Source organism: Scyliorhinus torazame, chromosome 31 (assembly GCF_047496885.1).
Source record: "Scyliorhinus torazame isolate Kashiwa2021f chromosome 31, sScyTor2.1, whole genome shotgun sequence".
NCBI classification, from domain to species: domain Eukaryota; kingdom Metazoa; phylum Chordata; class Chondrichthyes; order Carcharhiniformes; family Scyliorhinidae; genus Scyliorhinus; species Scyliorhinus torazame.
In genome coordinates this window covers 34,844,638-34,868,784 of record NC_092737.1, presented here as the reverse complement: position 1 = coordinate 34,868,784, position 24,147 = coordinate 34,844,638, and the positions used below count along the sequence as shown (strand labels likewise).

The window sequence follows — 24,147 nt, the reverse complement described above, 5'->3', positions numbered from 1 at the left end:
TTAACACCCTGCCCATGTCCCCCAGCTCCACATACAGATTTAACGCCCTGCCCATGTCCCCCAGCTACACATACAGATTTAACATCCTGCCCATGTCCGCCAGCTCCACATACAGATTTAACACCCTGCCCATGTCCGCCAGCTCCACATACAGATTTAACACCCTGCCCATGTCCGCCAGCTCCCCATACAGATTTAACACCATCCCCCATGTCCCCCAGCTCCCCATACAGATTTAACACCCTGCCCATGTCCGCCAGCTCCACATACAGATTTAACACCCTGCCCATGTCCGCCAGCTCCCCATACAGATTTAACACCCTGCCCATGTCCACCAGCTCCCCATACAGATTTAACACCCTGCCCATGTCCGCCAGTTCCCCATACAGATTTAACACCCTGCCCATGTCCGCCAGCTCCACATACAGATTTAACACCCTGCCCATGTCCGCCAGTTCCCCATACAGATTTAACACCCTGCCCATGTCCGCCAGCTCCCCATACAGATTTAACACCCTCCCCATGTCCGCCAGCTCCACATACAGATTTAATACCCTGCCCATGTCCCCCAGCTCCCCATACAGATTTAACACCCTGCCCATGTCCGCCAGCTCCACATACAGATTTAACACCCTGCCCATGTCCGCCAGCTCCCCATACAGATTTAACACCCTGCCCATGTCCGCCAGCTCCACATACAGATTTAACACCCTGCCCAAGTCCCCCAGCTCCCCATACAGATTTAACACCCTGCCCATGTCCGCCAGCTCCCCATACAGATTTAACACCCTCCCCATGTCCGCCAGCTCCACATACAGATTTAACACCCTCCCCATGTCCGCCAGCTCCCCATACAGAGTTAACACCCTGCCCATGTCCCCCAGCTCCCCATACAGATTTAACACCCTGCCCATGTCCCCCAGCTCCCCATACAGATTTAACACCCTGCCCATGTCCCCCAGCTCCCCATACAGATTTAACACCCTGCCCATGTCCCCCAGCTCCCCATACAGATTTAACACCCTCCCCATGTCCCCCAGCTCCCCATACAGATTTAACACCGTCCCCCATGTCCGCCAGCTCCCCATACAGATTTAACACACTGCCCATGTCCCCCAGCTCCCCATACAGATTTAACACCTTGCCCATGTCCCCCAGCTCCCCATACAGATTTAACACCCTCCCCATGTCCCCCAGCTCCCCATACAGATTTAACACCGTCCCCCATGTCCGCCAGCTCCCCATACAGATTTAACACCCTGCCCATGTCCCCCAGCTCCCCATACAGATTTAACACCCTGCCCATGTCCCCCAGCTCCCCATACAGATTTAACACCCTGCCCATGTCCCCCAGCTCCCCATACAGATTTAACACCCTGCCCATGTCCCCCAGCTCCCCATACAGATTTAACACCCTCCCCATGTCCCCCAGCTCCACATACAGATTTAACACCATCCCCCATGTCCCCCAGCTCCCCATACAGATTTAACACCCTGCCCATGTCCCCCAGCTCCACATACAGATTTAACACCCTGCCCATGTCCCCCAGCTCCCCATACAGATTTAACACCCTGCCCATGTCCCCCAGCTCCCCATACAGATTTAACACCCTCCCCATGTCCCCCAGCTCCACATACAGATTTAACACCGTCCCCCATGTCCCCCAGCTCCCCATACAGATTTAACACCCTGCCCATGTCCGCCAGCTCCCCATACAGATTTAACACCCTGCCCATGTCCCCCAGCTCCCCATACAGATTTAACACCCTCCCCTGTCCCCCAGCTCCCCATACAGATTTAACACCATCCCCATGTCCCCCAGCTCCCCATACAGATTTAACACCCTGCCCATGTCCCCCAGCTCCCCATACAGATTTAACACCCTGTCCATGTCCCCCAGCTCCACATACAGATTTAACTCCCTCCCCCATGTCCGCCAGCTCCCCATACAGATTTAACACCGTCCCCCATGTCCCCCAGCTCCACATACAGATTTAACACCCTCCCCATGTCCGCCAGCTCCCCATACAGATTTAACACCATCCCCCATGTCCGCCAGCTCCCCATACAGATTTAACACCCTCCCCATGTCCACCAGCTCCCCATACAGATTTAACACCCTGCCCATGTCCCCCAGCTCCCCATACAGATTTAACACCCTGCCCATGTCCACCAGCTCCCCATACAGATTTAACACCCTCCCCATGTCCGCCAGCTCCCCATACAGATATAACACCCTGCCCATGTCCACCAGCTCCCCATACAGATTTAACACCCTCCCCATGTTCCCCAGCTCCCCATACAGATTTAACACCCTGCCCATGTCCGCCAGTTCCCCATACAGATTTAACACCCTGCCCATGTCCCCCAGCTCCCCATACAGATTTAACGCCCTGCCCATGTCCGCCAGCTCCACATACAGATTTAACACCCTGCCCATGTCCGCCAGCTCCCCATACAGATTTAACACCCTGCCCATGTCCACCAGCTCCCCATACAGATTTAACACCCTGCCCAAGTCCCCCAGCTCCCCATACAGATTTAACACCCTGCCCATGTCCGCCAGCTCCACATACAGATTTAACACCCTGCCCATGTCCGCCAGCTCCCCATACAGATTTAACACCCTGCCCATGTCCACCAGCTCCCCATACAGATTTAACACCCTGCCCATGTCCGCCAGTTCCCCATACAGATTTAACACCCTGCCCATGTCCGCCAGCTCCACATACAGATTTAACACCCTGCCCATGTCCGCCAGCTCCCCATACAGATTTAACACCCTGCCCATGTCCGCCAGCTCCCCATACAGATTTAACACCCTGCCCATGTCCGCCAGCTCCACATACAGATTTAACACCCTGCCCATGTCCGCCAGTTCCCCATACAGATTTAACACCCTGCCCATGTCCGCCAGCTCCCCATACAGATTTAACACCCTGCCCGAGTCCCCCAGCTCCCCATACAGATTTAACACCCTGCCCATGTCCACCAGCTCCCCATACAGATTTAACACCCTGCCCATGTCCGCCAGCTCCCCATACAGATTTAACACACTGCCCATGTCCCCCAGCTCCACATACAGATTTAACACCCTGCCCATGTCCGCCAGCTCCCCATACAGATTTAACACCCTGCCCATGTCCGCCAGCTCCCCATACAGATTTAACACCCTGCCCATGTCCGCCAGCTCCCCATACAGATTTAACACCCTGCCCATGTCCGCCAGCTCCACATACAGATTTAACACCCTGCCCATGTCCCCCAGCTCCCCATACAGATTTAACACCCTGCCCATGTCCCCCAGCTCCCCATACAGATTTAACACCCTGCCCATGTCCGCCAGCTCCCCATACAGATTTAACACCCTGCCCGAGTCCCCCAGCTCCCCATACAGATTTAACACCCTGCCCATGTCCGCCAGCTCCACATACAGATTTAACACCCTCCCCATGTCCGCCAGCTCCCCATACAGATTTAACACCCTGCCCATGTCCGCCAGCTCCACATACAGATTTAACACCCTGCCCATGTCCCCCAGCTCCCCATACAGATTTAACACCCTGCCCATGTCCGCCAGCTCCACATACAGATTTAACACCCTCCCCATGTCCCCCAGCTCCCCATACAGATTTAACACCCTGCCCATGTCCCCCAGCTCCACATACAGATTTAACACCCTGCCCATGTCCGCCAGCTCCACATACAGATTTAACACCCTGCCCATGTCCCCCAGCTCCCCATACAGATTTAACACCCTGCCCATGTCCGCCAGCTCCCCATACAGATTTAACACCCTGCCCATGTCCGCCAGCTCCCCATACAGATTTAACACCCTCCCCATGTCCGCCAGCTCCACATACAGATTTAACACCCTGCCCATGTCCCCCAGCTCCCCATACAGATTTAACACCCTGCCCATGTCCGCCAGCTCCCCATACAGATTTAACACCCTGCCCATGTCCGCCAGCTCCACATACAGATTTAACACCCTGCCCATGTCCGCCAGCTCCCCATACAGATTTAACACCCTCCCCATGTCCCCCAGCTCCCCATACAGATTTAACACCCTCCCCATGTCCGCCAGCTCCCCATACAGATTTAACACCCTCCCCATGTCCGCCAGCTCCCCATACAGATTTAACACCCTGCCCATGTCCGCCAGCTCCCCATACAGATTTAACACCCTGCCCATGTCCGCCAGCTCCCCATACAGATTTAACACCCTGCCCATGTCCCCCAGCTCCCCATACAGATTTAACACCCTGCCCATGTCCCCCAGCTCCACATACAGATTTAACACCCTGCCCATGTCCGCCAGCTCCACATACAGATTTAACACCATCCCCCATGTCCGCCAGCTCTCCATACAGATTTAACACCATCCCCCATGTCCCCCAGCTCTCCATACAGATTTAACACCATCCCCCATGTCCGCCAGCTCCCCATACAGATTTAACACCCTGCCCATGTCCCCCAGCTCCACATACAGATTTAACACCCTGCCCATGTCCGCCAGCTCCACATACAGATTTAACACCCTGCCCATGTCCGCCAGCTCCCCATACATATTTAACACCCTGCCCATGTCTGCCAGCTCCCCATACAGATTTAACACCCTGCCCATGTCTGCCAGCTCCCCATACAGAGTTAACACCCTGCCCATGTCCCCCAGCTCCCCATACAGAGTTAACACCCTGCCCATGTCCCCCAGCTCCCCATACAGATTTAACACCCTGCCCATGTCCCCCAGCTCCCCATACAGATTTAACACCCTGCCCATGTCCCCCAGCTCCCCATACAGATTTAACACCCTGCCCATGTCCCCCAGCTCCCCATACAGATTTAACACCCTGCCCATGTCCCCCAGCTCCCCATACAGATTTAACACCCTCCCCATGTCCCCCAGCTCCACATACAGATTTAACACCATCCCCCATGTCCCCCAGCTCCCCATACAGATTTAACACCCTGCCCATGTCCCCCAGCTCCCCATACAGATTTAACACCCTGCCCATGTCCACCAGCTCCACATACAGATTTAACACCCTGCCCATGTCCGCCAACTCCCCATACAGATTTAACACCCTCCCCATGTCCACCAGCTCCCCATACAGATTTAACACCCTGCCCATGTCCGCCAGCTCCCCATACAGATTTAACACCCTGCCCATGTCCGCCAGCTCCCCATACAGATTTAAACACCCTGCCCATGTCCGCCAGCTCCCCATACAGATTTAACACCCTGCCCATGTAGATTTCACACCCTGCCCATGTCCCCCAGCTCCCCATACAGATTTAACACCCTGCCCATGTCCGCCAGCTCCCCATACAGATTTAACACCCTGCCCATGTCCACCAGCTCCCCATACAGATTTAACACCCTGCCCATGTCCGCCAGCTCCACATACAGATTTAACACCGTCCCCCATGTCCCCCAGCTCCACATACAGATTTAACACCGTCCCCCATGTCCGCCAGCTCCACATACAGATTTAACACCCTGCCCATGTCCCCCAGCTCCCCATACAGATTTAACACCCTGCCCATGTCCGCCAGCTCCCCATACAGATTTAACACCCTGCCCATGTCCACCAGCTCCCCATACAGATTTAACACCCTGCCCATGTAGATTTCACACCCTGCCCATGTCCCCCAGCTCCCCATACAGATTTAACACCCTGCCCATGTCCGCCAGCTCCCCATACAGATTTAACACCCTGCCCATGTCCCCCAGCTCCCCATACAGATTTAACACCCTGCCCATGTCCCCCAGCTCCCCATACAGATTTAACACCCTGCCCATGTCCCCCAGCTCCACATACAGATTTAACACCCTGCCCATGTCCGCCAGCTCCACATACAGATTTAACACCCTGCCCATGTCCCCCAGCTCCCCATACAGATTTAACACCCTGCCCATGTCCGCCAGCTCCCCATACAGATTTAACACCCTGCCCATGTCCGCCAGCTCCCCATACAGATTTAACACCCTCCCCATGTCCGCCAGCTCCACATACAGATTTAACACCCTGCCCATGTCCCCCAGCTCCCCATACAGATTTAACACCCTGCCCATGTCCGCCAGCTCCCCATACAGATTTAACACCCTGCCCATGTCCGCCAGCTCCACATACAGATTTAACACCCTGCCCATGTCCGCCAGCTCCCCATACAGATTTAACACCCTCCCCATGTCCCCCAGCTCCCCATACAGATTTAACACCCTCCCCATGTCCGCCAGCTCCCCATACAGATTTAACACCCTCCCCATGTCCGCCAGCTCCCCATACAGATTTAACACCCTGCCCATGTCCGCCAGCTCCCCATACAGATTTAACACCCTGCCCATGTCCGCCAGCTCCCCATACAGATTTAACACCCTGCCCATGTCCGCCAGCTCCCCATACAGATTTAACACCCTGCCCATGTCCCCCAGCTCCCCATACAGATTTAACACCCTGCCCATGTCCCCCAGCTCCACATACAGATTTAACACCCTGCCCATGTCCGCCAGCTCCACATACAGATTTAACACCATCCCCCATGTCCGCCAGCTCTCCATACAGATTTAACACCATCCCCCATGTCCCCCAGCTCTCCATACAGATTTAACACCATCCCCCATGTCCGCCAGCTCCCCATACAGATTTAACACCCTGCCCATGTCCCCCAGCTCCACATACAGATTTAACACCCTGCCCATGTCCCCCAGCTCCCCATACAGATTTAACACCCTGCCCATGTCCGCCAGCTCCACATACAGATTTAACACCCTGCCCATGTCCGCCAGCTCCCCATACATATTTAACACCCTGCCCATGTCTGCCAGCTCCCCATACAGATTTAACACCCTGCCCATGTCTGCCAGCTCCCCATACAGAGTTAACACCCTGCCCATGTCCCCCAGCTCCCCATACAGAGTTAACACCCTGCCCATGTCCCCCAGCTCCCCATACAGATTTAACACCCTGCCCATGTCCCCCAGCTCCCCATACAGATTTAACACCCTGCCCATGTCCCCCAGCTCCCCATACAGATTTAACACCCTGCCCATGTCCCCCAGCTCCCCATACAGATTTAACACCCTGCCCATGTCCCCCAGCTCCCCATACAGATTTAACACCCTCCCCATGTCCCCCAGCTCCACATACAGATTTAACACCATCCCCCATGTCCCCCAGCTCCCCATACAGATTTAACACCCTGCCCATGTCCCCCAGCTCCCCATACAGATTTAACACCCTGCCCATGTCCACCAGCTCCACATACAGATTTAACACCCTGCCCATGTCCGCCAACTCCCCATACAGATTTAACACCCTCCCCATGTCCACCAGCTCCCCATACAGATTTAACACCCTGCCCATGTCCGCCAGCTCCCCATACAGATTTAACACCCTGCCCATGTCCGCCAGCTCCCCATATAGATTTAAACACCCTGCCCATGTCCGCCAGCTCCCCATACAGATTTAACACCCTGCCCATGTAGATTTCACACCCTGCCCATGTCCCCCAGCTCCCCATACAGATTTAACACCCTGCCCATGTCCGCCAGCTCCCCATACAGATTTAACACCCTGCCCATGTCCACCAGCTCCCCATACAGATTTAACACCCTGCCCATGTCCGCCAGCTCCACATACAGATTTAACACCGTCCCCCATGTCCCCCAGCTCCACATACAGATTTAACACCGTCCCCCATGTCCGCCAGCTCCACATACAGATTTAACACCCTGCCCATGTCCCCCAGCTCCCCATACAGATTTAACACCCTGCCCATGTCCGCCAGCTCCCCATACAGATTTAACACCCTGCCCATGTCCACCAGCTCCCCATACAGATTTAACACCCTGCCCATGTAGATTTCACACCCTGCCCATGTCCCCCAGCTCCCCATACAGATTTAACACCCTGCCCATGTCCGCCAGCTCCCCATACAGATTTAACACCCTGCCCATGTCCCCCAGCTCCCCATACAGATTTAACACCCTGCCCATGTCCCCCAGCTCCCCATACAGATTTAACACCCTCCCCATGTCCCCCAGCTCCCCATACAGATTTAACACCGTCCCCCATGTCCGCCAGCTCCCCATACAGATTTAACACACTGCCCATGTCCGCCAGCTCCCCATACAGATTTAACACCCTGCCCATGTCCACCAGCTCCCCATACAGATTGAACACCATCCCCCATGTCCGCCAGCTCCCCATACAGATTTAACACCCTGCCCATGTCCCCCAGCTCCACATACAGATTTAACACCCTGCCCATGTCCCCCAGCTCCCCATACAGATTTAACACCCTGCCCATGTCCGCCAGCTCCCCATACAGATTTAACACCCTGCCCATGTCCGCCAGCTCCCCATACAGATTTAACACCCTGCCCATGTCCCCCAGCTCCCCATACAGATTTAACACCCTGCCCATGTCCCCCAGCTCCCCATACAGATTTAACACCCTCCCCATGTCCCCCAGCTCCCCATACAGATTTAACACCCTGCCCATGTCCGCCAGCTCCACATACAGATTTAACACCGTCCCCCATGTCCCCCAGCTCCACATACAGATTTAACACCCTGCCCATGTCCGCCAGCTCCACATACAGATTTAACACCGTCCCCCATGTCCGCCAGCTCCACATACAGATTTAACACCATCCCCCATGTCCGCCAGCTCCACATACAGATTTAACACCGTCCCCCATGTCCCCCAGCTCCCCATACAGATTTAACACCCTGCCCATGTCCCCCAGCTCCCCATACAGATTTAACACCGTCCCCCATGTCCCCCAGCTCCACATAGATTTAACACCCTGCCCATGTCCGCCAGCTCCCCATACAGATTTAACGCCCTGCCCATGTCCCCCAGCTCCCCATACAGATTTAACACCCTGCCCATGTCCCCCAGCTCCCCATACAGATTTAACACCGTCCCCCATGTCCCCCAGCTCCACATACAGATTTAACACCCTGCCCATGTCCGCCAGCTCCCCATACAGATTTAACACCCTCCCCATGTCCGCCAGCTCCCCATACAGATTTAACACCCTCCCCATGTCCGCCAGCTCCACATACAGATTTAACACCATCCCCCATGACCGCCAGCTCCCCATACAGATTTAACACCCTGCCCATGTCCCCCAGCTCCCCAAACAGATTTAACACCCTGCCCATGTCCCCCAGCTCCCCATACAGATTTAACACCATCCCCCATGTCCGCCAGCTCCCCATACAGATTTAACACCCTGCCCATGTCCCCCAGCTCCCCATACAGATTTAACACCATCCCCCATGTCCGCCAGCTCCCCATACAGATTTAACACCCTGCCCATGTCCGCCAGCTCCCCATACAGATTTAACACCGTCCCCCATGTCCGCCAGCTCCACATACAGATTTAACACCCTGCCCATGTCCACCAGCTCCCCATACAGATTTAACACCGTCCCCCATGTCCGCCAGCTCCACATACAGATTTAACACCCTGCCCATGTCCGCCAGCTCCCCATACAGATTTAACACCGTCCCCCATGTCCGCCAGCTCCACATACAGATTTAACACCCTGCCCATGTCCGCCAGCTCCACATACAGATTTAACACCCTGCCCATGTCCACCAGCTACACATACAGATTTAACACCCTGCCCATGTCCGCCAGCTCCCCATACAGATTTAACACCCTCCCCATGTCCCCCAGCTCCCCATACAGATTTAACACCGTCCCCCATGTCCCCCAGCTCCACATACAGATTTAACACCCTGCCCATGTCCGCCAGCTCCCCATACAGATTTAACACCCTGCCCATGTCCCCCAGCTCCCCATACAGATTTAACACCCTCCCCATGTCCGCCAGCTCCACATACAGATTTAACACCCTGCCCATGTCCCCCAGCTCCCCATACAGATTTAACACCGTCCCCCATGTCCGCCAGCTCCCCATACAGATTTAACACCCTCCCCATGTCCCCCAGCTCCCCATACAGATTTAACACCCTGCCCATGTCCCCCAGCTCCACATAGATTTAACACCCTGCCCATGTCCCCCAGCTCCCCATACAGATTTAACACCGTCCCCCATGTCCGCCAGCTCCCCATACAGATTTAACACCCTGCCCATGTCCGCCAGCTCCACATACAGATTTAACACCCTGCCCATGTCCGACAGCTCCCCATACAGATTTAACACCCTGCCCATGTCCGCCAGCTCCCCATACAGATTTAACACCCTGCCCATGTCCCCCAGCTCCACATACAGATTTAATACCCTGCCCATGTCCCCCAGCTCCCCATACAGATTTAACACCCTGCCCATGTCCCCCAGCTCCACATACAGATTTAATACCCTGCCCATGTCCCCCAGCTCCCCATACAGATTTAACACCCTGCCCATGTCCCCCAGCTCCACATACAGATTTAACACCCTGCCCACGTCCCCCAGCTCCCCATACAGATTTAACACCCTGCCCATGTCCGCCAGCTCCCCATACAGATTTAACACCCTGCCCATGTCCGCCAGCTCCCCATACAGATTTAACACCCTGCCCATGTCCCCCAGCTCCCCATACAGATTTAACACCCTGCCCATGTCCCCCAGCTCCACATACAGATTTAACACCCTGCCCATGTCCCCCAGCTCCCCATACAGATTTAACACCCTGCCCATGTCCGCCAGCTCCCCATACAGATTTAACACCCTGCCCATGTCCCCCAGCTCCCCATACAGATTTAACACCCTGCCCATGTCCCCCAGCTCCCCATACAGATTTAACACCCTCCCCATGTCCCCCAGCTCCCCATACAGATTTAACACCGTCCCCCATGTCCCCCAGCTCCACATACAGATTTAACACCCTGCCCATGTCCCCCAGCTCCCCATACAGATTTAACACCCTGCCCATGTCCGCCAGCTCCACATACAAATTTAACACCCTGCCCATGTCCCCCAGCTCCACATAGATTTAACACCCTGCCCATGTCCGCCAGCTCCCCATAGATTTAACACCCTGCCCATGTCCGCCAGCTCCACATAGATTTAACACCCTGCCCATGTCCCCCAGCTCCACATACAGATTTAACACCCTGCCCATGTCCGCCAGCTCCCCATAGATTTAACACCCTGCCCATGTCCGCCAGCTCCACATAGATTTAACACCCTGCCCATGTCCCCCAGCTCCCCATACAGATTTAACACCCTGCCCATGTCCGCCAGCTCCACATACAGATTTAACACCCTGCCCATGTCCGCCAGCTCCCCATACAGATTTAACACAGTCCCCCATGTCCCCCAGCTCCCCATACAGATTTAACACCCTGCCCATGTCCACCAGCTCCCCATACAGATTTAACACCGTCCCCCATGTCCCCCAGCTCCCCATACAGATTTAACACCCTGCCCATGTCCGCCAGCTCCACATAGATTTAACACCATGCCCATGTCCCCCAGCTCCCCATACAGATTTAACACCCTGCCCATGTCCGCCAGCTCCCCATACAGATTTAACACCCTGCCCATGTCCCCCAGCTCCCCATACAGATTTAACACCATGCCCATGTCCCCCAGCTCCCCATACAGATTTAACACCATGCCCATGTCCGCCAGCTCCCCATACAGATTTAACACCCTGCCCATGTCCGCCAGCTCCCCATACAGATTTAACACCCTGCCCATGTCCCCCAGCTCCCCATACAGATTTAACACCCTGCCCACGTCCCCCAGCTCCCCATACAGATTTAACACCCTCCCCATGTCCCCCAGCTCCCCATACAGATTTAACACCGTCCCCCATGTCCCCCAGCTCCCCATACAGATTTAACACCCTCCCCATGTCCCCCAGCTCCCCATACAGATTTAACACGGTCCCCCATGTCCGCCAGCTCCCCATACAGATTTAACACCGTCCCCCATGTCCGCCAGCTCCACATACAGATTTAACACCCTGCCCACGTCCCCCAGCTCCCCATACAGATTTAACACCATCCCCATGTCCCCCAGCTCCCCATACAGATTTAACACCCTGCCCATGTCCCCCAGCTCCCCATACAGATTTAACACCCTGTCCATGTCCCCCAGCTCCACATACAGATTTAACTCCCTCCCCCATGTCCGCCAGCTCCCCATACAGATTTAACACCGTCCCCCATGTCCCCCAGCTCCACATACAGATTTAACACCCTCCCCATGTCCGCCAGCTCCCCATACAGATTTAACACCATCCCCCATGTCCGCCAGCTCCCCATACAGATTTAACACCCTGCCCATGTCCCCCAGCTCCCCATACAGATTTAACACCATCCCCATGTCCCCCAGCTCCACATACAGATTTAACACCATCCCCATGTCCCCCAGCTCCACATACAGATTTAATACCCTGCCCATGTCCGCCAGCTCCCCATACAGATTTAACACCCTCCCCATGTCCGCCAGCTCCCCATACAGATTTAACACCCTCCCCATGTCCACCAGCTCCCCATACAGATTTAACACCCTGCCCATGTCCGCCAGCTCCCCATACAGATTTAACACCCTGCCCATGTCCCCCAGCTCCCCATACAGATTTAACACCCTGCCCATGTCCACCAGCTCCCCATACAGATTTAACACCCTCCCCATGTCCGCCAGCTCCCCATACAGATTTAACACCCTGCCCATGTCCACCAGCACCCCATACAGATTTAACACCCTGCCCATGTCCCCCAGCTCCCCATACAGATTTAACACCCTCCCCATGTCCGCCAGCTCCCCATACAGATATAACACCCTGCCCATGTCCACCAGCTCCCCATACAGATTTAACACCCTCCCCATGTTCCCCAGCTCCCCATACAGATTTAACACCCTGCCCATGTCCGCCAGCTCCCCATACAGATTTAACACCCTCCCCATGTTCCCCAGCTCCCCATACAGATTTAACACCCTGCCCATGTCCGCCAGTTCCCCATACAGATTTAACACCCTGCCCATGTCCCCCAGCTCCCCATACAGATTTAACACCCTGCCCATGTCCCCCAGCTCCCCATACAGATTTAACACCCTGCCCATGTCCGCCAGCTCCACATACAGATTTAACACCCTGCCCATGTCCCCCAGCTCCACATACAGATTTAACACCCTGCCCATGTCCCCCAGCTCCCCATACAGATTTAACACCCTGCCCATGTCCGCCAGTTCCCCATACAGATTTAACTCCCTGCCCATGTCCGCCAGCTCCCCATACAGATTTAACACCCTGCCCATGTCCGCCAGTTCCCCATACAGATTTAACACCCTGCCCATGTCCCCCAGCTCCCCATACAGATTTAACACCCTGCCCATGTCCGCCAGCTCCACATACAGATTTAACACCCTGCCCATGTCCCCCAGCTCCCCATACAGATTTAACACCCTGCCCATGTCCGCCAGCTCCACATACAGATTTAACACCCTGCCCATGTCCCCCAGCTCCCCATACAGATTTAACACCCTGCCCATGTCCGCCAGTTCCCCATACAGATTTAACACCGTCCCCCATGTCCGCCAGTTCCCCATACAGATTTAACACCGTCCCCCATGTCCGCCAGCTCCACATACAGATTTAACACCCTGCCCATGTCCCCCAGCTCCACATACAGATTTAACACCCTCCCCATGTCCGCCAGCTCCACATACAGATTTAACACCCTGCCCATGTCCCCCAGCTCCCCATACAGATTTAACACCCTCCCCATGTCCCCCAGCTCCCCATACAGATTTAACACCCTGCCCATGTCCGCCAGCTCCCCATACAGATTTAACACCCTGCCCATGTCCGCCAGCTCCACATACAGATTTAACACCCTCCCCATGTCCCCCAGCTCCCCATACAGATTTAACACCCTCCCCATGTCCGCCAGCTCCCCATACAGATTTAACACCGTCCCCATGTCCCCCAGCTCCCCATACAGATTTAACACCCTCCCCATGTCCCCCAGCTCCCCATACAGATTTAACACCCTCCCCATGTCCCCCAGCTCCCCATACAGATTTAACACCCTGCCCATGTCCACCAGCTCCACATACAGATTTAACACCCTGCCCATGTCCCCCAGCTCCCCATACAGATTTAACACCCTCCCCATGTCCGCCAGCTCCACATACAGATTTAACACCCTCCCCATGTCCGCCAGCTCCCCATACAGATTTAACACCCTGCCCATGTCCCCCAGCTCCACATACAGATTTAACACCCTGCCCATGTCCCCCAGCTCCACATACAGATTTAACACCCTGCCCATGTCCGCCAGCTCCCCATACAGATTTAACACCCTGCCCATGTCCCACAGCTCCCCATACAGATTTAACACCCTGCCCATGTCCACCAGCTCCCCATACAGATTTAACACCCTGCCCATGTCCACCAGCTCCACATACAGATTTAACACCCTGCCCATGTCCCCCAGCTCCCCATACAGATTTAACACCCTGCCCATGTTCGCCAGCTCCCCATACAGATTTAACACCCTGCCCATGTCCCCCAGCTCCCCATACAGATTTAACACCCTGCCCATGTCCCCCAGCTCCACATACAGATTTAACACCCTGCCCATGTCCCCCAGCTCCCCATACAGATTTAACACCCTGCCCATGTCCGCCAGCTCCCCATACAGATTTAACACCCTGCCCATGTCCGCCAGCTCCCCATACAGATTTAACACCCTGCCCATGTCCCCCAGCTCCCCATACAGATTTAACACCCTGCCCATGTCCCCCAGCTCCCCATACTGATTTAACACCCTCCCCATGTCCCCCAGCTCCCCATACAGATTTAACACCCTCCCCATGTCCCCCAGCTCCCCATACAGATTTAACACCCTGCCCATGTCCCCCAGCTTCCCATACAGATTTAACACCCTGCCCATGTCCCCCAGCTCCCCATACAGATTTAACACCGTCCCCCATGTCCCCCAGCTCCCCATACAGATTTAACACCCTGCCCATGTCCCCCAGCTTCCCATACAGATTTAACACCCTGCCCATGTCCGCCAGCTCCCCATACAGATTTAACACCCTGCCCATGTCCCCCAGCTCCCCATACAGATTTAACACCCTGCCCATGTCCCCCAGCTCCCCATACAGATTTAACACCGTCCCCCATGTCCCCCAGCTCCCCATACAGATTTAACACCCTGCCCATGTCCCCCAGCTCCCCATACAGATTTAACACCCTGCCCATGTCCGCCAGCTCCCCATACAGATTTAACACCCTGCCCATGTCCCCCAGCTTCCCATACAGATTTAACACCCTGCCCATGTCCCCCAGCTCCCCATACAGATTTAACACCGTCCCCCATGTCCCCCAGCTCCCCATACAGATTTAACACCCTGCCCATGTCCCCCAGCTTCCCATACAGATTTAACACCCTGCCCATGTCCGCCAGCTCCACATACAGATTTAACACCCTGCCCATGTCTGCCAGCTCCCCATACAGATTTAACACCCTGCCCATGTCCCCCAGCGCCCCATACAGATTTAACACCCTCCCCCATGTCCGCCAGCTCCCCATACAGATTTAACACCCTGCCCATGTCCCCCAGCGCCCCATACAGATTTAACACCATCCCCCATGTCCGCCAGCTCCCCATACAGATTTAACACCCTGCCCATGTCCCCCAGCTCCACATACAGATTTAACACCCTGCCCATGTCTGCCAGCTCCCCATACAGATTTAACACCCTGCCCATGTCTGCCAGCTCCACATACAGATTTAACACCCTGCCCATGTCTGCCAGCTCCACATACAGATTTAACACCCTGCCCATGTCCACCAGCTCCACATACAGATTTAACACCCTGCCCATGTCCGCCAGCTCCCCATACAGATTTAAACACCCTGCCCATGTCCCCCAGCTCCACATACAGATTTAACACCCTGCCAATGTCCCCCAGCTCCACATACAGATTTAACACCCTGCCCATGTCCCCCAGCTCCCCATACAGATTTAACACCGTCCCCATGTCCACCAGCTCCACATACAGATTTAACACCCTGCCCATGTCCCCCAGCTCCACATACAGATTTAACACCCTGCCCATGTCCCCCAGCTCCCCATACAGATTTAACACCCTGCCCATGTCCCCCAGCTCCACATACAGATTTAACACCATGCCCATGTCCCCCAGCTCCCCATACAGATTTAACACCCTGCCCATGTCCCCCAGCTCCCCATACAGATTTAACACCCTGCCCATGTCCCCCAGCTCCACATACAGATTTAACACCATGCCCATGTCCCCCAGCTCCCCATACAGATTTAACACCCTGCCCATGTCCGCCAGCTCCCCATACAGATTTAACACCCTCCCCATGTCCGCCAGCTCCACATACAGATTTAACACCCTGCCCATGTCCCCCAGCTCCCCATACAGATTTAACACCCTGCCCATGTCCCCCAGCTCCACATACAGATTTAACACCCTGCCCATGTCCCCCAGCTCCCCATACAGATTTAACACCCTGCCCATGTCCCCCAGCTCCCCATACAGATTTAACACCCTCCCCATGTCCGCCAGCTCCCCATACAGATTTAACACCCTGCCCATGTCCCCCAGCTCCCCATACAGATTTAACACCCTGCCCATGTCCCCCAGCTCCCCATACAGATTTAACACCCTGCCCATGTCCCACAGCTCCCCATACAGATTTAACACCCTGCCCATGTCCCACAGCTCCCCATACAGATTTAACACCATGCCCATGTCCCCCAGCTCCACATACAGATTTAACACCCTGCCCATGTCCCCCAGCTCCCCATACAGATTTAACACCCTCCCCATGTCCCCCAGCTCCCCATACAGATTTAACACCCTCCCCATGTCCGCCAGCTCCACATACAGATTTAACACCCTGCCCATGTCCGCCAGCTCCCCATACAGATTTAACACCCTGCCCATGTCCCCCAGCTCCACATACAGATTTAACACCCTCCCCATGTCCGCCAGCTCGCCATACAGATTTAACACCCTGCCCATGTCCCCCAGCTCCCCATACAGATTTAACACCCTGCCCATGTCCCCCAGCTCCCCATACAGATTTAACACCCTGCCCATGTCCCCCAGCTCCACATACAGATTTAACACCCTCCCCATGTCCCCCAGCTCCCCATACAGATTTAACACCCTGCCCATGTCCCCCAGCTCCCCATACAGATTTAACACCCTGCCCATGTCCCCCAGCTCCCCATACAGATTTAACACCCTGCCCATGTCCGCCAACTCCCCATACAGATTTAACACCCTGCCCATGTCCCCCAGCTCCCCATACAGATTTAACACCCTGCCCATGTCCCCCAGCTCCACATACAGATTTAACACCCTCCCCATGTCCCCCAGCTCCCCATACAGATTTAACACCCTGCCCATGTCCCCCAGCTCCCCATACAGATTTAACACCCTGCCCATGTCCCCCAGCTCCACATACAGATTTCCCTCTTGGTCCCAACTCTTTCCCCGATTATCCTCTTACTTATAGACTATTCTCCCTACTCCTACCGCCAGTGCTTTTTCATGCCCCCTCTTTGGTCTCCCAATTGCTTGCTTAATTTCCCCCTGCACTTTCTACACTCTATTAAGCTACCGAAGTACCTGCTAGAAGCCTCTCTTTTCTTTCTTATCCAGTCCTGAATGTTCCTCGACATCCCAGGGTGCGCGGGGCCTCCTACTCCTACTTTTCGCCCTGAGGGGAGCAGGTTGGGCCCCCCATTTCCTTTCTGAATGCCTCCCCACTGCGCTGCTGCAGATTTGCCCCACAAGAGGCGGTTCCTAGTCTACTTTGGCCAGATCCTCCCTCATCCACCTTCCTGATGGGACTGCATGCCTGGGGGTCCTAAAACAAGCGGCCGTACAGATGGTTATAATCTTCCAAAATTCCCTCGATGTTGGCGAGGTCCCATCAGATTGAGAAAAAGGAAAACGTCGCTCCTCGGGGAAGGAAGTAGAACGGATGCAACAAGAAGCCAATTAGCCCAGCATTGGTCCGAAGGGAAACGCTGGAGGGAGGGTAAGTGGGTCTTTTGGGGGTAACTCTGTCGCGCCACATGGAGCAGTGCTGGGCCTCCGACATTTACAATCACGTGGACCAAGGGGACGCACGCGTGGTGACATTAACCCGGGGACGCCGCTACCTACCTTGATCCTCCTGGGCAGCGTCGTTGTAGTTGACCTGCTTGCGGACCCGCTTGCCCTTGCCCAGGTTCCTTGCCAGGTCCTCCTGCTGCTGTTCATAGTGGTGTCGCAGCAACTTCTCCCAGTAATCGGGATCCACGTTCTCCTCCTGTTTGATTATCTCCCTCTCGATCTCCTCTTCCTGCAGGCGCGCCACACAAAAAAACACCCATATGTCAGAGTAAGCTTCCCTTAAAATACTGTGCAGAAGGTTTTTTAAATCTATATTATATTGTGTGTCTGTTGCAGTAATGTTAATGCATCCAGATTATACGTCCACTAAAGCTGTGATTAAGGGGTTGTGTCACTCATGGGGAGGGGCTGGGTCTGTTTATAGTTTCTTTCTCAGCCCTGCCCTGGGTCTGTTTATAGTTTCTTTCTCAGCCCTGCCCTGGGTCTGTTTTCAGTCTCTTTCTCAGCCCTGCCCTGGGTCTGTTAATAGTTTCTTTCTCAGCCCTGCCCTGGGTCTGTTTATAGTTTCTTTCTCAGCCCTGCCCTGGGTCTGTTTATAGTTTCTTTCTCAGCCCTGGGTCTGTTTTCAGTTTCTTTCTCAGCCCTGCCCTGGGTCTGTTTTCAGTCTCTTTCTCAGCCCTGCCCTGGGTCTGTTTATAGTTTCTTTCTCAGCCCTGCCCTGGGTCTGTTTATAGTTTCTTTCTCAGCCCTGCCCTGGGTCTGTTTTCAGTTTCTTTCTCAGCCCTGCCCTGGGTCTGTTTTCAGTCTCTTTCTCAGCCCTGCCGTCTGTTTATAGTTTCTTTCTCAGCCCTGCCCTGGGTCTGTTTTCAGTTTCTTTCTCAGCCCTGCCCTGGGTCTGTTTTCAGTTTCTTTCTCAGCCCTGCCCTGGGTCTGTTTTCAGTCTCTTTCTCAGCCCTGCCCTGGGTCTGTTTTCAGTCTCTTTCTCAGCCTTGCCCTGGGTCTGTTTATAGTTTCTTTCTCAGCCCTGCCCTGGGTCTGTTTTCAGTCTCTATCTCAGCCTTGCCCTGGGTCTGTTTATAGTTTCTTTCTCAGCCCTGGGTCTGTTTATAGTTTCTTTCTCAGCCCTGCCCTGGGTCTGTTTTCAGTTTCTTTCTCAGCCCTGCCCTGGGTCTGTTTTCAGTCTCTTTCTCAGCCCTGCCCTGGGTCTGTTTTCAGTCTCTTTCTCAGCCCTGCCCTGGGTCTGTTTATAGTTTCTTTCTCAGCCCTGCCCTGGGTCTGTTTATAGTTTCTTTCTCAGCCCTGCCCTGGGTCTGTTTTCAGTTTCTTTCTCAGCCCTGCCCTGGGTCTGTTTATAGTTTCTTTCTCAGCCCTGCCCTGGGTCTGTTTTCAGTCTCTTTCTCAGCCCTGCCCTGGGTCTGTTTATAGTTTCTTTCTCAGCCCTGCCCTGGGTCTGTTTTCAGTTTCTTTCTCAGCCCTGCCCTGGGTCTGTTTTCAGTCTCTTTCTCAGCCCTGCCCTGGGTCTGTTTTCAGTCTCTTTCTCAGCCTTGCCCTGGGTCTGTTTATAGTTTCTTTCTCAGCCCTGCCCTGCGTCTGTTTTCAGTTTCTTTCTCAGCCCTGCCCTGGGTCTGTTTTCAGTCTCTTTCTCAGCCCTGCCCTGGGTCTGTTTTCAGTCTCTTTCTCAGCCCTGCCCTGGGTCTGTTTTCAGTCTCTTTTTCAGCCCTGCCCTGGGTCTGTTTTCAGTCTCTTTCTCAGCCCTGCCCTGGGTCTGTTTTCAGTCTCTTTCTCAGCCCTGCCCTGGGTCTGTTTTCAGTTTCTTTCTCAGCCCTGCCCTGGGTCTGTTTTCAGTCTCTTTCTCAGCCCTGCCCTGGGTCTGTTTTCAGTCTCTTTCTCAGCCCTGCCCTGGGTCTGTTTATAGTTTCTTTCTCAGCCCTGCCCTGGGTCTGTTTTCAGTTTCTTTCTCAGCCCTGCCCTGGGTCTGTTTTCAGTCTCTTTCTCAGCCCTGCCCTGGGTCTGTTTTCAGTCTCTTTCTCAGCCTTGCCCTGGGTCTGTTTATAGTTTCTTTCTCAGCCCTGCCCTGGGTCTGTTTTCAGTCTCTATCTCAGCCTTGCCCTGGGTCTGTTTATAGTTTCTTTCTCAGCCCTGGGTCTGTTTATAGTTTCTTTCTCAGCCATGCCCTGGGTCTGTTTATAGTTTCTTTCTCAGCCCTGCCCTGGGTCTGTTTTCAGTCTCTTTCTCAGCCCTGCCCTGGGTCTGTTTTCAGTCTCTTTTTCAGCCCTGCCCTGGGTCTGTTTTCAGTCTCTTTCTCAGCCCTGCCCTGGGTCTGTTTTCAGTCTCTTTCTCAGCCCTGCCCTGGGTCTGTTTTCAGTTTCTTTCTCAGCCCTGCCCTGGGTCTGTTTTCAGTCTCTTTCTCAGCCCTGCCCTGGGTCTGTTTTCAGTCTCTTTCTCAGCCCTGCCCTGGGTCTGTTTATAGTTTCTTTCTCAGCCCTGCCCTGGGTCTGTTTATAGTTTCTTTCTCAGCCCTGCCCTGGGTCTGTTTTCAGTCTCTTTCTCAGCCCTGGGTCTGTTTTCAGTTTCTTTCTCAGCCCTGCCCTGGGTCTGTTTATAGTTTCTTTCTCAGCCCTGCCCTGGGTCTGTTTATAGTTTCTTTCTCAGCCCTGCCCAGGGTCTGTTTTCAGTCTCTTTCTCAGCCCTGCCCTGGGTCTGTTTTCAGTTTCTTTCTCAGCCCTGCCCTGGGTCTGTTTATAGTTTCTTTCTCAGCCCTGCCCTGGGTCTGTTTATAGTTTCTTTCTCAGCCCTGCCCTGGGTCTGTTTTCAGTCTCTTTCTCAGCCCTGCCCTGGGTCTGTTTTCAGTCTCTTTCTCAGCCCTGCCCTGGGTCTGTTTTCAGTCTCTTTCTCAGCCCTGCCGTCTGTTTATAGTTTCTTTCTCAGCCCTGCCCTGGGTCTGTTTTCAGTCTCTTTCTCAGCCCTGCCCTGGGTCGGTTTATAGTTTCTTTCTCAGCCCTGCCCTGGGTCTGCTGTTTTTAAGTTTTGTTTTGAGAGTTCTGCTCTGGGCTCTGAGGAAAGGAGGTGTGTTTTTCAGACCAACCTCTGAAAGCTTCTCTCCCAAGGACTTTGTGAACAAACCTGTAAGCCACGGAGTGTTAACTTTATTAATCAGGCCACTTTATTAATAAGGGACATTTATCCTGTTTGCGGTCTTTGTTTAATTGAAATTTTAGAAGTAGATGTATAGATCCTAGAAGTAAAGGCCAAAGAATTTTGTTTATTTTTTTTTTTTAAGAGCTGTTTTTTTTAAACAAACATTTTATTAAGGCATTTAATGGTTTTATAACAAAAGATACAAATACAAACATAATTCACTGAGTAACAAACCCCCCAACCATACCCCAGCAACATAGCTTATACACAATCGCCAAGACCCTCCATCTCCTCGCTCTGATCCTGCCAAAACTGAACGGAATTAACTGAGTCCAAAGATGTTCAGGTTCGGTGGATTGGCCATGCTAATATTGTCCCTTATTGTCCAAAATTGCCCTTAGTGTTGGGTGGGGTTGTGGGGATAGGGTGGTGGTGTTGACATTGGGTGGGGTGCTCTTTCCAAGAGCCGGTGCAGACTCGATGGGCCGAATGACCTCCTGCACTGTAAATTCTATGATCTATGAACTCCGGTTATCCCCCCTCATTCCCTAATTTTATCCGCTAACAGTTTAGTTTGCCCCGAAGAAGTCGATAAACGGCTGCCACCTCCGGACGAACCCCAACGTTGATCCTTAGGGCGAACTTAACTTTCTCAAGCTGAGAAACCCGGCCATGTCACTAACCCAAACCCCTGATTTCGGGAGCTCCGAGTCCCTCCACGCTAATAAGATCCGTCTCCGGGCTACCAGGGAGGCAAAGGCCAAAACGTCAGCCTCTCTCACCCCCTGGACTCCCGGGTCTTCCGACACTCCAAGAATCGGCACCTCTGGACTCGGCGCCATCCGTGTCTTGAATACCGTGGACATGACATCAGCAAATCCTTGCCAGAGTCCCCTAAGCTTCGGACATGCCCAAAACATGTGGACGTGATTTGCGGGCCTTCCTGCACACACCTGTCCTCTATCCTAAAAGGCCTGCTCATCCGGGCCACCATCACCACGTGTGCCCGGTGACCAACCTTGAATTGTATCAGGCTGAGCCTGGCACATGAAAAAGAAACCAGGGCAGGGCTGAAAAATAAACTCCTTCACTGGAGGGTGGTGAACCGGTGGAATTCTCTACCGCAGAGGGCTGTGGAGGCCAAGGCACTGAAAAGAGTTAAGGAGGAAATAGATAAGATTCTAGCGACTATGGGTGTCCAGGGTCACGGGGAGAATGCTAGAGTATACCGTTGAGGATCAGCCATGATCATATTGAATAGCACAAATGAAGGGCCGAATGGCCTACTCCTGTTCCTATTTTCTATGTTTCGATGGCTCGATCAGCTCCAGAATCCTCTATATTCTGGGCATGAAAGCACAGCTAATGCAATTTTTATTTTTAAAATCAAAACAACAGAAATATTCAGGCCGTGCAGCATCTGTGAAGAGAGAATGTCTTAGGGTCACGATCTTTTAGTGACTCGAGACGTTAAGGCCGTTTTTCTCTCTCTCCACAGATGCTGCTGGAGTTGCAGAGCAGCCAGGGTATTGTTTCTGTCCGACTGGTTTGTTCCTATTGTGTTTATAGTAATGACGTGTGTATCGGTCACTGGGCCAGGAACGGCCATGGACAGACACGCTGTAGCAGCAAGTCTTGGAGGTGGATAAAGAGAGGCATGTTACCTTGGCGAGGCGATACCTCTGATAGGATGACCGAGTCACACAAGTGCAGGATTTGTTGTGTAGCTTTAGATTAGATATTGCTCACCCAGGGTTTGCGAAACCGCTCCCCCCCCCACCCCCGACTCAACGTCCGTCTCACTTGCCTTGTCCTCCTCCCGGACGACATACTGGGCCACTTTGAAGGAGGTGAGGTACTCGTTCATGCTCTGGATATCGGTGTCTTCTGTCGCATTTTGGTTCCTATCCAGCAGCCGGTCGATCGCAGCCCCGTCGTAGTGGATGACGCTGCTGTCTTCGTCCCGATTATCACCTGCAAACACACGGGAGGAGGAGGTGAGCACCAGCTGAACCGTTGCCCTTTCTTTTAAAAAAAAAGTGTACCCAATTCATTTTTTTTTCCAATGAAGGAGCAATTTAGCGCGGCCAATCCCCCTCCCCTGCACATCTTTGGGCTGTGGGGGCGAAACCCACGCAGACACGGGGAGAATGTGCAAACTCCACACGGACAGTGACGCAGGCCGGGATTCGAACCCGGGTCCTCGGCGCCGTGAGGCAGCAGTGCTAACCACTGCACCACCGGGCAGCACGGTAGCACAAGTGAATAGCACTGTGGCCTCACAGCGCAGGGTCGATTCCCCACTGGGTCACTGTCTGTGCGGAGTCTGCACGTCCTCCCCGTGTCTGCGTGGGTTTCCTCCGGGTGCTCCGGTTTCCTCCCACAGTCCAAAGATGTGCAGGTTAGGTGGATTGGCCATGATAAATTGCCCTTAGTGACCAAAAAGGTTAGGTGGGGTTATTGGTGTAGCCATCTGGGATGGCCACTTCCCGATTACTAAATGGACACTTTGCAAAGATTGCAGGGAAAATGGACAATGCTGAGAAAACAAGCAGGTTCAGAGCTTGTCCCGTGTATTGGAGCCGCAGCTCCCAGACAAGCCCAAAACTGACCCTAATGAGCCATCTCCGGGAGCAAAAGAGTAACATTTGAGTAAACGATACTAAGACAGACACCCCGGCGCCAGAGGAGACCAGAACAAAGCAGGCCAACGGCCACCTAGGACACGCCCAGACATCAGGGCACCCACCCCTCTATTGGAGGAAATCGATGAGAACGATTGGGAAACAGACCAATTAATTGGGGCCAATTTCAAGGCCCGCCCAAAAGCACGCCAAGCCCCTTTTGGGTATAAGAAGGATCTCCCAAGAGAGAACCGCTCTCTTGTGGCCCCGGCTCTCAGCAAGGAGAGACC

General features: G+C 54.0%; 1 protein-coding gene across 1 annotated transcript in view; it reads right to left on the bottom strand.

The window, feature by feature from the left end:
• Window positions 1-24,147, bottom strand: part of LOC140404604 (chromodomain-helicase-DNA-binding protein 3-like) — a 209,473-nt gene that overhangs the window by 22,406 nt on the left and 162,920 nt on the right. The window contains exons 24-25 of the mRNA XM_072493205.1: window positions 23,037-23,207; window positions 18,147-18,320 (exon numbers count right to left, since the gene is read on the bottom strand). Coding sequence (XP_072349306.1) covers window positions 18,147-18,320; window positions 23,037-23,207 — 345 coding nt within the window. The remainder of the gene's footprint in view (window positions 1-18,146; window positions 18,321-23,036; window positions 23,208-24,147) is intronic.